At 34.3% G+C, this 14,208-nt stretch overlaps 2 protein-coding genes across 3 annotated transcripts in view; one reads left to right on the forward strand and one right to left on the reverse strand.

Annotated features, from left to right (window-relative positions):
- LOC108752685 overlaps nt 1-7,758 on the reverse strand; it is a 17,633-nt gene extending 9,875 nt beyond the window's left edge. The window contains exon 1 of the mRNA XM_018493717.1: nt 6,706-7,758. Within this exon, the coding sequence (XP_018349219.1) occupies nt 6,706-7,723 (1,018 nt within the window). The 5' untranslated portion in view covers nt 7,724-7,758. The remainder of the gene's footprint in view (nt 1-6,705) is intronic.
- LOC108752692 lies at nt 3,853-10,456 on the forward strand. Of its 2 annotated transcripts, XM_018493729.1 has the most exons (3): nt 8,496-8,656; nt 9,121-9,350; nt 9,978-10,456. In XM_018493729.1, the coding sequence occupies exons 2-3, from the start codon at nt 9,292-9,294 to the stop codon at nt 10,384-10,386; spliced, it is 468 nt and encodes a 155-aa protein (XP_018349231.1). In that variant the 5' UTR covers nt 8,496-8,656; nt 9,121-9,291; the 3' UTR covers nt 10,387-10,456. The 2 variants fall into 2 exon arrangements, with proteins under 2 accessions (XP_018349237.1, XP_018349231.1); XM_018493735.1 differs by lacking the exons at nt 8,496-8,656; nt 9,121-9,350 and adding an exon at nt 3,853-4,066.
- The last annotated feature ends 3,752 nt before the right edge of the window (nt 10,457-14,208 follow it).

The raw sequence follows: 14,208 nt of genomic DNA on the forward strand, positions 1-14,208 counted from the left end.
AAGATTTACCTGTACATTCTTTACCAGGAAACTATCTTGTGACTTGTGACGGATCGTCAGCGGCATTGTCGTCCATCACTTAGCTCTCGCTAGAACGTTGCAACCGGATGACGAATAACGAATAACGAATAACGAGAAGTGCACGTGACGATAACGCAGCACCAAGTGGCGCAGGTAACTCGGCTGCTGATCTCGAAGGAGCATCGACTCTTTTGGGGATATTGAACGGTGCAGACGACGGCAGGTGGTGGTGGTTCAGATGATGACGGTGATGATGCGATTTTCTCGTAGCCTCATTTCAACATCGCAACATCCATCAATACGATCGTGTACTCTCGAGCACACGTTGCTTTTATTTTACTATCTAGCGAGAATGTCGAGAAGATAGCGAGCGCCTTGGGGGGCATCGCTCGTGTCGCTCTTCAAATCGAACAGGCCATCGTGGAAGGTTCCGCTATTCTTGTGACTCACTTACGCTCGCGCTTCGGTGCATCCGATGAAGATGACTTGACGGTGTTTTAAGCGAAACATTGCGCGAAAAAAGACTGGGAAGGAAGAATCTGCCACGGGAACATTTTCTACTAGTTTTTCTTCTTCAATATATTGGAAAATATTAGGGCCTTTTTCATCAATTTTCGGTTAAGCTAATCGACGTTTAACTCGCAGTAGTGCTAATAGTTGCCTTTTACCACTGTAGATTAACTTTAATCTTGATTTACCTCACTTTTCATCTTTTTCTAGTTGTAGGAATTAGAAAAGGATAAAGAGTAAATTAAATCAAGATTAAAATTAATCTACATTGGTTGAAATGAACCAGGACAGAATCTACATTGAAAGAAATAGTACTCAAAATGACACTCTTAGAATGTAATATTTTTAAGTACGTATTAATAAAAAAATTAAGTAAATCGAAGACAGACCGAATAGAATAATTAACTGGAACGCAAGTATTGTTTACAGTTCACGTAGATCATCACCATTAGTTAATATCCAGTTGTAAACTCTTGGTCTTGCGTGAAACGCGATAATCGATTGTGTCTGTGTATTCCAGCCTAACGGTGCAAATTTAATGAATCCCCTCAAAATTTTTGCGTTTGTTTTCTGTATAAAATACACTAATCACGCTCGTTAGTACACGTCAATAATATCCGAGAAGGTAAGAGGTTAATCGTCGACCTGGAGCGCGAAACGATCCATTCTAAGGTGAAGGGTTAAATGTCCATTTCACGCGCACAAGGAATATTCTATAATGATCATCTGGGTAGGTATTAGACGATGCGCCCTTAATGCGCAGCAGCCAGAGCAAATTGCTGAGATTAATTTGTCGCGAAGTTTATCTATAATGATCCTCCTAATAGACAAGCCGCCGCCGCGATTACGCGTAATAAGTCTATTATAGCTGGTCTATTATAAGTAGTTACGAGGCAAAGAAGAAGACACCACTATCAGCAGGAACTACCACCTGACACCTGCGAATTATCAGTGATGATAATGACTGATGCGTGATAGTGTATCGGTCCATTAACGATATATAACATCGATCCGTCAGCTCTTCGGCGTTTAACAGCATTTTCCGTGTTTAATGTCAAGTCATTATCTGTCAATTACTCCGTCTAACAGTTGTGGATAAAGAAGAAGTAATGTTGACATTTACATTTATTTCACACGATGTGTGAGAATCGAATCGAATAATCGATTGGTTGCGGATTAACGCAAATAATGATACAATCGTTTACTGCGATTTCTTTTGCTCGATAAAAACTGAAATTATCGAGATGATTCTTTGGATAATTTAGAGAAAGTTAAATAATATTTTGCCTTTAAAACGTCAGAATGTTTCAGGATGTATAATCGAAAACTGAGTTTCAAAAGTTATTTTTAATTAACTTTATTACTATGTTACTATCATTATATTACATTTTTTTTTAATATTAATACTTTCATATTGACGAGATCTCAAGAACATTAATCAGTTCCGTAGATGTAAAAATATTGCGGTTAATGCAATTTTATTAAGAAAATGTTTTATGTTGTGAAAATAAACGCTGGTGAAAGAGATATACACATATCAAGAAGATAAAAACAGTTTCTTCGCCACAAAATTCATAAATTCTCTTGTGTTCCACTTTCGTCGTCCGTCCCACATCTTTGCATGTGACATTTTGTACGAAATACTTTTTTTTACACGTATTTTTTATTTACAAAAGTTATATTTAACGTTTAATAATTCATATTCGCTCGCTAGAAGATATAATTTGTAATTTCAATCCGTGAATTGTACACTTTTTTGTATTCCTTTTTTTCTTCTACTGTCATCTTGTTTCACCACATATCTAATCCTTTGCGGGATACATTTCGTTCGTTTTGCCTGTGTTTTTCAAATTTAATGCAAAAAGAATTGGATGTCATAATTTTTAATATTTTAAATATTTTAATATTTTAATATCCTAATTTCTTCTTTTTATATATGTATAATATACTTTCATAATACCTATACCTACTATATGCTATATAATTTTCCTGTTTTAACACTCACGTTTTAATGTTAAAAGGAAGTAAATTTGATAACATGCGGTATATGTAATGTATGTATATTTAATAAAATTATATGTATGTTATCCAATCGTAACTTATTTCCTATTATATAACTTATTACAGCGCATCCCGAATTTAAATGGTCAAATTTCGGTATATAGGAAATCGATAATTGTAAGAAAAAAAGTCCTTTAGAGAAAAAATAAGAAAAGCTTAAAGAGAAAATAATAAATTAAAAGCAACGAAGCTTGGCTCGTAGTCCCTTTATTAATTATTTGTTAATCTTAAAAAGACATTCAATTAGAACAAAAAAGCAATTTCTTTTGAAATAACCTTTTTTTCTTAATTTATTTTTTCTTAATTATTATTTGTACATACATAAAGTTTACATAAAGTTTCTTAGCATGTTATCGCGATATTATTGATGGTAAAGATGTACTGAAGGTAACAGATGTGCGAAAGCAATTACGCGTAAATACTCGCGTTGCTAATTAATAAATAAAAAGAAGACTAGCTTACAAGAAAAGACGAAAGCAGGAACTGCAAGAAATCTTGCGACCGAATAACGTGTCATATCGTCAATGAGGAAACATTTTCGTACGCGATACTGTATTTTAATGACCGCTACGTAAGTCCTCGTGCGATCGTCGACGCGGATTTTATTATCGCAGTAAATTAATTGTAAAAAAGACAAACATAAATGCGGTATGACGATGATTTTTATGGGTGCTTTATCTTTTTATTTAGATTGAAAGGCGGATTCTATTTCGCGCGAGCTACGTAAAGATGTTGATGGTCGGAGGCGCAGCTCGTAAAAACACACGCTCGACAGCTTCATCATGTCATAACGGAATTGCTTGAAGATAGAACAACTTGAAGATAGAACTTAATACAAAAAGAAGAAAGGATATATTATTTGAAGAGTGTTGATAACGTACTGACTGCTAAATGTTATGAAAAAGTCTAATAAACGCTTTCAGAATTATCTCAAATTTACAATAGTTCGTATAAAGTAACGTAAAGAATATTTAGTAAAAAACTTCCTCGATTCTTTCCCAATTTGAACCTTCTTTATTGCGATTTGGTACCGCTTTTACAATTTGTTCGGGCAAATTTATCACCATGCGTATCGTCGTTACTCACGCGACAGCACTTTAATAGTGATCTAGGATTGTCGATCAGCGATCGAGTCGCTCGACGAGAGAACATCTGCGTCGAAAAGTCGGAAACTATAATATGGTTATTCGCGAATAGAAGGCACGTGCGTATATATAAATAATATTTTTCGCACAGACGCAATTGCTTGTTCCGTGCACCGCTGCGAGAAAAGTGGTTAACTGTATACAGGCCGGCGGCGGTATTCGGCGAGATGCAGCTGCATCATCTAACTGCAGAAAATCAGTTATGTGTAACAGTGACTGAGGGCTGTCAGGAGGCTTTTAGTAACGGTGGCGTCATATGGCTGACAGATTGAAGCTATGCGACGATTAATGGAGTCAGGGCATGGTGTTGCTCGGAGTAGAACACGAAAGTAAGTTACAGCAGCCGAAGAGGAAGTGCTCGAGTATCCCGTCCGTTTCATCCACATATACGTTTAATCTCGGGATAATTAGCTAATTTGTCTGTAACAAGATCCCCCTATTCTCTTATCACTTTTCATCGACTTTCCGCTAGTGAAAGGATTGCAGTATAAGCTCAAGTATGTTAATTTAATTAATGAGCAGTCGAGCGTTCGATAGATATTTAATTATTTAATTATAGTTATAATATATTTCTAATATCTGCAGAATGATCTATGACTTATAATTACGTAAGCACGTGTGTTTTTATTTTTAAAATATCATTAATATTTTCGAAAATAATACGAGGATTCGCGTTGAACTGTATATTATTTTACATTTAATTGCCGGCAAAATTTGGTTTCCAATTAAAAATTGAAATCGAACAAAATACTTATTATTGTTTGATATATTCCTGTTTTTATATCACTATTGCAAATGAATTTACGGAATGACAAATGCAAGCATTTTTTTCGAGTTTAATTCTCTTTAAATTATTACGTAAGATTACACTGCATATTCAAAATTATCTTAGTCCTCCACTTTTCATGCTCGCGTCGATCATATGTTATCAAAGTGAAGTTTTTCTCTCTGCGACACACACACACACACACACACACACACGGAGGAGAAAACGATTCATGGCACAGTGGAATGACCTCAAAAGTTATGTGCAAGGATAATAGATCTTTTCTCCTGCTCGCGCTCGATTTTTGCGCCTCTGGAGTCGTTGAAGAATTACAGAGATCCGTGAGAAGACAATGGAGCGGTTATATCACGTATTTTGCATTCCCGTTAATTCCGATGGAATAACTCATGTACGCTTGCTATGCATGCTTTCTAATTTCCTCGATGCGAATCCACATCCGCTCGAATGCAACGCATCGCTCCAAGGAGGTATAATGCGAGCGTTCGCATGAAGATAAAGTCTCGACCGGTCAACTTATAGGAAACGAACGGCGAGACAGGTGGGAATAAGATTAAGAGCCGCGATAATGAAAGCCCGATGACACAGATCGTAAAATTGCCGATTGTACTGGATGGTAAAAGGTGTGTAAAAATCATAAAAATGGTGAAAGTCGTGAGCGGCTCGCGATTCATGTGATATATGCTGCCGCAGTTGTTTTACGGCGGCTGTGCCGAAGAGTGCATCATATCGAACCATTTAATGAGAGGTCTTTCGAAAGAAAGCAAGAACAAACTGTACTTGACTAGAAAGCTGCGTGTGAATACTCATTTTAACTCTCGAGCAATGAAATACTTGGAGAATACAAAAAATCGTCAGTGTTATTAATTAATACTTTTAACGTCGCTGTGGAGATAATAAAAATTTAATAATGATTTAATATGTGAGCTTTTATAAAAAGAAAAACAAACGATATATTCCGGATGCTTTACATACGTAAGAGTGTAGAAGATCCAAAACTCGAAAACTGCTGCTTTTTCACTGCTGTGCTACATTCATATGCGGAGCAATGTAAAACTTTTGGATTACGGTAGTCAAGAATGACTCAGCCGTAATCCTTCGAAGTGTGCGTAGAGAAGTATACGAAAATTTCAAGTTATATATTTTCAGTTATAAGTTTTTTTAATCATCCATATTTTTCCATAACTAATATTTCAAATGAGTAATTAAAAAGACTAAAGTGTACGCAGAGAATTAATTTTTTTAATTAAAAAGTTCACTAAGATTTCTCTTAAAGAAGAAGAATCGTTGAAACTTAATAATCTTCAATATCTTCACGTAAACTGCTGTCTGCAACAGAACATTGCTATCCTGTTTATCTTCTTTTGAACTGATGAAGGTTCAAGTCTCTCATCCCGTAGAATCTAATTTTAGATTCGAGCAAGACAATTCACCGTTGTTCGAATAAGACAGGCAGGATAGACAAGCAAGTGTATAGAAATGCAGTTCTAATCGAATGTTCAGCTAATCGTTGGTTCATGAACCGCACGTATCGGCAGGCTGATGTGTATGCATACCTGGTACTATCTACCGCTACTCGAGTCCATTTTGTCGGACAATACCGTAAGATGCGTGTCGCCTTGCATATCGAATGTGGACGACATACCTACTTTGCCGAATTACACGCCGTTAGCTTCTACGAGTAGTTGACCATTTTGTAGTTTCGCAGCGTTTTAAACGCACCTGATTATAATTTACAAATAAGCAAGAGCTGCGATCGAAAAGAAGAAAGCAACTGTCAATTCACTTATCTATTTATGCATTTATTCCCACGATACAACAGATTTTAATAGATGAATCAGAATCCATAATTCGCAATAACAAAAGTACTAAAAAAAAAGTTACAATCGATGTGCACATTCAGTATGTTTTATATTGTTGACTCGTGTTTTTGACTTTTTTATTCATTGGTTCTTTGCTTGACAATCTCGCGCGAGCTAGGAAATTTGACATATTTTAATTTATCTTTTTAAATACTAAACTCCATTTTGAATATAGCCTTCTTCACTTATTTGTGTATTATTTTAATTAATATTATTTATTTGTATTTCTATTTTAATTGCTTAGCAATAAATAATTCAGTAATCATTAAACTTATTAAAATTCGCAAATATCTCGCGAGATTGTTGTAAGAGATTTTCTCACCCCATTTCTCCTTCATCGACGTTGTCGAGATTGCAGATACCGTATCTGGTACATCCACCGCGCATTCTTCTTTACCAAACAGAATCCCTTCGACACAATCCGAATGATTCACTTTCGTTACTGATTCTCGTTCGTTCTTCCAATCATTATTCTCCATCTTGGCGCTGTCCGTCTTCGTTTCCACGAAACCGGACAGATTCCGGATATCCGGTACTAAGGTCTCCTCGTCATCCTCCCTGATTTTCCATTTCGCCCTCTGACGATGCTCGTCCTTGCTCTCTTCTTCTTGTACTTTTTTACTGGCGCAACTCATTACCTCTTCAACAAGTTCCTCCTCTTGCAGCATATATTCTCTCCTCTCATTAGGGTTTCTATATATCCTATAGGGACCCACGAGACCCACCACTCCTCGAGGCAATGCTACCAAGTTCTCCTGATCAGGCCAGGTATTCTCGTACCCTGAATGATCGAAATACATTTCCAACGAATTCGAAAGGGACTGTTTAGGCGTGTCGTAGAGCCACTTTCTCACTTCGACTCGCCTGGACACGTCTTTATGGTCCAGTTGCTGCTGCTCGTGCCTTTCGTTTGGATCGATGTCGCGAATCTTATCTATAGGTCGAATCACCTTCTCGTTCGCTTCGGAGGGCGTTTCTAGCAACCGCACTTTCTTCGGTTTTCTTACCACGCTGTAAAGAGTGTTCTCATCCTCGACCTCAAGAATCGACGACGCTTTATTTTCAGCTGATAACCTGACGTATGGTAATTCTGCTTGCTCGTTTTCTAGACTCTGGTTTGGTTTGTCCTTCACCGCGCTGATCAGTACGATCTTGCCGTGGACATTCGGAGGAAAACTTTTCGTTGTGATATTCTCGTTGATGTCCAGAACGCTATAGATCGACTCACGCGTCGCCGTTTGAATCCATTTAGGTCGTTTGTGATGTTTCGAGGTGCTACCAAGGTCCGATGATTTTCCGTCGATCGTCGCCGTGGAAATGCTAGCTAGCTCGGCCACCATACTGACGAATTCTTCGTGTTCGAGGTCGCACCGGATGTCACGCATTCATCGATCGTGACCGACGATTCCAGATCGGAGTACCGTATTAAAAATGACACAAGATTGATAATCACCGATTTGCGTCGCGTAAAACAGAACGTTTCTTAACGAATGCTACAGCAAGCGTACTTTGGAGAAATTTGCGGTTTCTTGGAAAAATTAAACTCAAAAACCATTACTAACTTCAGATTTATGCGAAAAATTCGAGAAAGTGTATTAAATTAATTTGTCATGAATTATGCTAGAATACAATCTTCCTTCTTCTATTTTCAATTTAGAGTACGATCAATTTAGAGTGATTCAATTTAGAATACAATCTTCCATCTTCCAATCTTACGATATTGACTGCGCTCGGTTAACGCGCTATCTGCGTTATCGTATCATTTTATTTTTGATTCACGTCAAATGAAGATAAACAGTTATAATTATACAATAAAATTAGATAAATTTTTAATTACAAGGATCATGTTTTTCATCTCTTGAGTTTCAAAAACTAATTTTTTTAATTTCTTCTATTGTGAAATTTAAGTATAAAAGCGTCGTAGATCTTTTTTCGAGTTTTAATCCTGAAGATCACACTGCTTACCTTTAATTTATATGAATATGAAATTGGTTAATTGATCAAGTCACAAATTTTTCTCGACTTACGACACACGTCATACACCAATGTACATGATGATAATCTTTAATTAGGAAGATCACTATCTTTAGCTTTTTGTTTGTTAATGTTTCAAATACTTGCTGTTCGAAGCTAAGAACAACGAATGCACCGGTTCGCACGCAAAAGGCAAATGGCACTCAGTCACTTTAGTTTTAAAGAAGAACAATACCGCAATACCATCGCCGTGGTGGCCGGAGGTCGATGGGATGGATGTAGTTCTCGTTCGTGATCAGGTTCGTGATCAAGTTCATGAAATTCAAGTTCATCCATTTAACAAGAATTGTACTTTAATATGTACAGAATAATGAGGTGACTAAATTGATATATAGAAAAAAAATTATCTTTTTAAGAAATGATAAAAAAAGAGTTACTCCGCGAAAAAAAAATTTGTACCAAATTATAAAATCCAAGTAATACTATTTTTTATTGTACCAAATAAAAAATAAAATCCAAATGGTACTACTTTTATTATTTACTTAACTCTAACGATATACCATATATCATTTATATAAAAGATTTGATATCAATCACTAGCGCCAAGTTAAATCCCATACCAAATTAAATAAAGAATATAATCCAAGTGGTAATATCTCGCGGTAAATGACGCGCAATAGAAGACGAAGAGGAGGGATCATCATAACAGCAGCCCAGCATCAGTCTATTGGGGCCATTACCGTGCCCTCTTCGTTAATTTTAGTGCACGCTCTACTACTATCTCACAAAGACGATCATCGCGTGCGCGATAATGATATCAGGCCAAAAACACTGAACAGTGTCACAACATTGAGCAGGCAATCCACATCAGCAAATTAATATCAACTGGCAGCTAACTTCAGAATCTCTTTTCGCACATCAGCAATTACTAACGATGACGCGCATTTACCTTCTAATCTTCTGTTACATTTCTAATCCTGCACTAAGCGAACCGTGAGTACACTTATTTCAAGAAAAAAAAAAGTTATTTTTTTCTACTAACGCTGAAAGCTAAAGAGATTTCGTGGCTATCGACATAAACTTTTAAGAAAATTTAAGTCTTACTGGAGCTAGCCTTTGTAACGTACGCATATATTTTACATTGCAATATGATTTTGTGGTGATATTTTTTTAAGTTAATCAGATTTTTTTTTTCCGAAGAAAGGAAAAAAGAATATTTTATATTTATAGAAAAAAATTATGTTTCATATTTAAATGTTAAAAATTTCATGACTGATTTGTCAGAAAAAGACTACGATGCTTATTCATGCATCAAAAGGTTTGTTCGCATCGCATACTTCAACATGCTCCAATATACTCCTATCATAGTTTCTACTCACGCCAACGAGCGCGAAAAAGAAAGTAATCTCCATTTGATCAGAGCTCTTTCAAAATCTTTTCATCCACTCCATAATTCGTGATTTAACGTTGGAATTAGATGACGCAAAATTCTCTCCGATATCTTCTCACTCCGAAGAAAGGAAGTTTCTTGCCTCATGACGGCTTTTGTGAAACTCGACTGCAATTGTCGTCAGCCTGCGCGCTTTCCAGAACTTCGCAGACAGGAACTTCTTTCCGTAGAGCTACGTGGCTGATGCAGGGCGACAAGTTTACCGAGGATGATGTGATATCCCGAGTTATCCAGCTGGAGAGCCACAAGTCGTACTTCCCGATGAACAGTACAGCAGAGATGTACTACAGAGCTCCACCGGGCAAGCTCATCCAGTGCGTGATCGCCGCGTCCGTCTATGGGCAAGGCCACGTGAGCGTCGTCGAGGGCGGCTACAGGACCAACAAGGTCCGGGTTAATTACACGACGGAAAGCGGCAAAGCAGACGTCTTTTACTTTTTTATACAGACCGTGAAGAGGGAAGCGATGTTCGTTGATGAGAACACGAGATTAGGCATCGTTTACGGACCCATGAGGAGTTGGACCCTCGCGGAGATACAGGATTACTTTCGCAACAATTCCAATATTTTTCCATCGTAATGGAAGAATGCATCGATTTCGAATTTTTTTTATAAAATAATGATAGCTTCTTATAAAAATACTTCGAATTACTGGCTAATCATTAATTAAGCTTACTTATTAACTTTAAGTTCTTCCAAATCAAGTTTTTTTGAATTACTGAGGATTGCGTTTATATTTCTATTAACAATTTAATTACTGAAAAGTGACATGAAATTAAAAAAAAAAAATCTCATTTTATTTTGTGATGTGAAATTGAACCCTTTCTTTAGATTTTTTACATTATAGGAAGAAATCCGATTTTTAAAAGTAAACTAACTCGATATTAAATGAATAAAACATAAAGCAATCTCCTACAATTTTGTTTATTTAAAATGTTTTTAAATATAATCTAAAGTGTAAAAATGTCTGAGAAGTTGGACTTTTTAGAATGGAATTTTCACAACGCTTTTTATAGATTATTCTGGTTAGTTCAACTGAAGAAATTTTATTTTGCGAAGCTTATAGCGGTTCGAGTAATTGAAAGTTCCTATATAATTATCGTCAGTGAGATTCTCATTTGCAACAAATAGCGTATCATTTTATCTCCTCATACTGGCAGAACAACATGTAATTGCGCACGTCTTCCCAGTATAATTATGCGAGATAAGATATGCATTAAGCATGTAAGTGAGATGTCTCACTTTTTAAAATATACGTTGCAAAATCAATATCTTTTAGAGAGATATCTTTCATTCATTAATATTACGTAAAACGCTTGTAAACATTTCGTATATTTTTAATATTCTAATTTATTTTTGCTTTATATTTGTTTATAAAAAAGTAAATTTCTTTTTAACAATACAACAATAATAATTGGGCCTTGTAATACAAGGTTCAATTAGATAACAATCATATAAATAAATAAAGAACTGCGAGCCTAATAGTCTTTTTATTACAAATTAAAAAAATTATTTTCTGTAAAGCTACGATCCTAACTGTTTATTATAAATTTGAAGTATCTATAAAATAGTGATTTTTATGTATTTTATTCTAAAGTAAAAGAAAAAAATTGTATATTGTTCCTATTTGTAGGTTTTTAAAAAATAGAATCCTTGATTTCTCAAAATCTGTGACGCAATTTTTATAATCTTATATTCATTTTCAATAGTTAAAAATATACATAAAAATCATTATTCAGATGTTAAAAACAGGAACCTTGTAAATCAATTATTTAATTTAAATTATTTTCTATTGTCTTACGAATAAACTTCTCTATTCAATTCTATTTTTGGAATAACAGTTGGAATAACATTAGCACTATAATTTTTCATATTCTCACGCAACATAGAGAGAAAAGTCTGTCATTAGGAATTAGAACACTTTGACATATAACAGCGAATAATTGACGCAAATGGATCACTCATTTTTTCCATCTTTCCGACAGCCGTTAGTTTTCACGTTCCATCTGTTATAGCAGAATACTTGGCCATGTGCGAACATACAGAGATATTAATTGTGAAAGTAGTTCGCAATTCGTAACTAATAACTGCCAGCGAGTGTTGCATTTTGCCGAGAGGATGTTTAATAATTAATCGCCATAACGAACTACAGCTTTTCGGAATATTGCTCGATTTAATTACCACGTTACACTGCAACGCAATCGAAACTTTAAGCGATTGTAGTTATTAAAACGATGGCCATAGTGCGAGTTTCACAGACGACTAATCAAAATTTTAAATGTAATAATTATACTTATAATTAATTGCAAATTCCAATATCGGTTTCGATCTCTGATCTTGAGATCCTTTTCAATTCCGCCAATGCACACAGTTGGAAAATTTATGTTAATACATTTTACTCAAATGATCCATCAAAATTGTTGTGTTATTTAACTTAAAATGAATACGTTACACGATATAAAACATTTTGTATTTGTGTCAAAAATGATCCATTCAAGGGAGAAAAGTTCTGATGCAGTCAAGTCCAATGCAGCAATAAAAAATAAGCTTTTTGACTCGAACAAAAAATTATAGACATCATAACGCGGTGATCGATGTTAAACTTGCAATGTTTATAACAATTTTATTAATTTATGATAAAATAATGTCCGTGACCTTTGCATTTAAAATTATAATTAATAATAATAATGCATTGCATAATAATTAATAAGTCACATAATTATGGAAGATTATCATTTCCTTTATTATGTAAGCATAAATAATTTCACATCTCATTTAATATTTTTTTATAACAATGGAGTAGAGCCCAATGGAAGAAATATTAAGAACAAGAATAAGTGTTAAGATTTCAATCTATCAAAGGAATGAGTTACACTGAAATATATGATTTTTAACAGGTTGAAATCTTAATATTTATTCCTATTTCTAATATTTCTTATATTGTGCACAGTGCCTTAGATTCATACAAAGTAGTCTTGTAAGTGAGATTTGATTTCAATTATTAGAATTTATGCACTAATTTATATGAAAAAAATATTAATAAAGCCACTGAAATCCAAATCCAATCAATAAGACAGCTTTACGATAAAGTTTCATTCGATATGCAAATGTCAATTTCCGCTTCTGCTTCGCTTTTCAAAACTTTGACCGAAGTGTCGTAAAACGGAAATTTTTGCTCAATGTTCACAGCCTGTTTCGTCGGATCCACTTAGGTGATCCATTCAATTACGCACGAGTGATCGCGGGCTGTTTCGAAAACAAGAGTTGGAAATAAGAGCCGTGGGCAGGCACCGTGTAACAGATAACAACACGGTGCGTGTCCGATCCTTTTCACTTCCGTGGAAAAGAAAAGGGAAAGCGCGGCTGTTGTTGTAGAATTAGAATAAGAAAACTTGACGTGCTTTTTTTATCAGAAGATTCTGTAGATGTTATATATTTGAAAAAAGGATATTTTAAAGATATTCTAAACATCATTAAAATCATTTCGCGAAAGAAAAGTAAAAATATTGTGAATTTTTTAAGAAATTCAGATTTTTTTATTTTTATCAACATTAATTTTATCGTTACTTCAATTTCTTCTTTATGAGAGTAAACGAGTTTTATATGTAAATCTAATTTTAAGAACTGATTAACGTTTTTTGTATTTTAGAAAGAAATTTAATCTTTAAAGATTTTTTTCTTTAATAGGAGAGCCTATAAAAGATTTAATCTTTATTTTATTTAATCTTTTCTTTTTACATTAACAGATATTGAATTTTTTAAAAGATATAATCCTTGGAAAAATTTATCTTAGAAAACTTAAAAAAAAAACTCAAAACTTAGTATAGAAAAAATTGAAGAGAAAAGCTAAGAAATATAAAGAGTAAATTTGAACATTTTTAATTTTTTCTAAAAGCAATCCTAAAACTTACTTAAGAAAAATCTAAAAAAGCTAAAGAAACTTAAAAATTTTCCTTTAATATCTTTAAAAATCTTCATTTCACTTAAAATAAATTTTCCCAAGGAAATTCTCCTTGAAAAATTGTTGCTAATTTCCCTTCACAGTGTCACGTATTATATGTTTTACTATATATTTACGATAAAGCGCAGTAAATAAGCTGACGTTATTTATTGTAATTTTGATATCAAAATAATGTCATTAACATCAATTTGTTTGTTGGAAGGTACTGTATGAAAATAAAAATGAACATTGTAACAAACTTTTTTTTTGATTGAAACGCAAAACATTAAGAAACATAACGAACATTAAAAAATATGCAACAAGCAAATGTATAATAGCTTTATTAGTAAAAAAGTTTTAGTATAGACTACCACAGTAAGTAAAAAAACTTCGGATATATTATATCATAGGATAGAGAATGGCACCAAAGGGTTAAGGTCAATAATTTCAAGAAAATTAATT

The sequence above is a fragment of the Trachymyrmex septentrionalis genome, unplaced genomic scaffold, assembly GCF_001594115.1.
Source record: "Trachymyrmex septentrionalis isolate Tsep2-gDNA-1 unplaced genomic scaffold, Tsep1.0 scaffold112, whole genome shotgun sequence".
NCBI lineage: Eukaryota > Metazoa > Arthropoda > Insecta > Hymenoptera > Formicidae > Trachymyrmex > Trachymyrmex septentrionalis.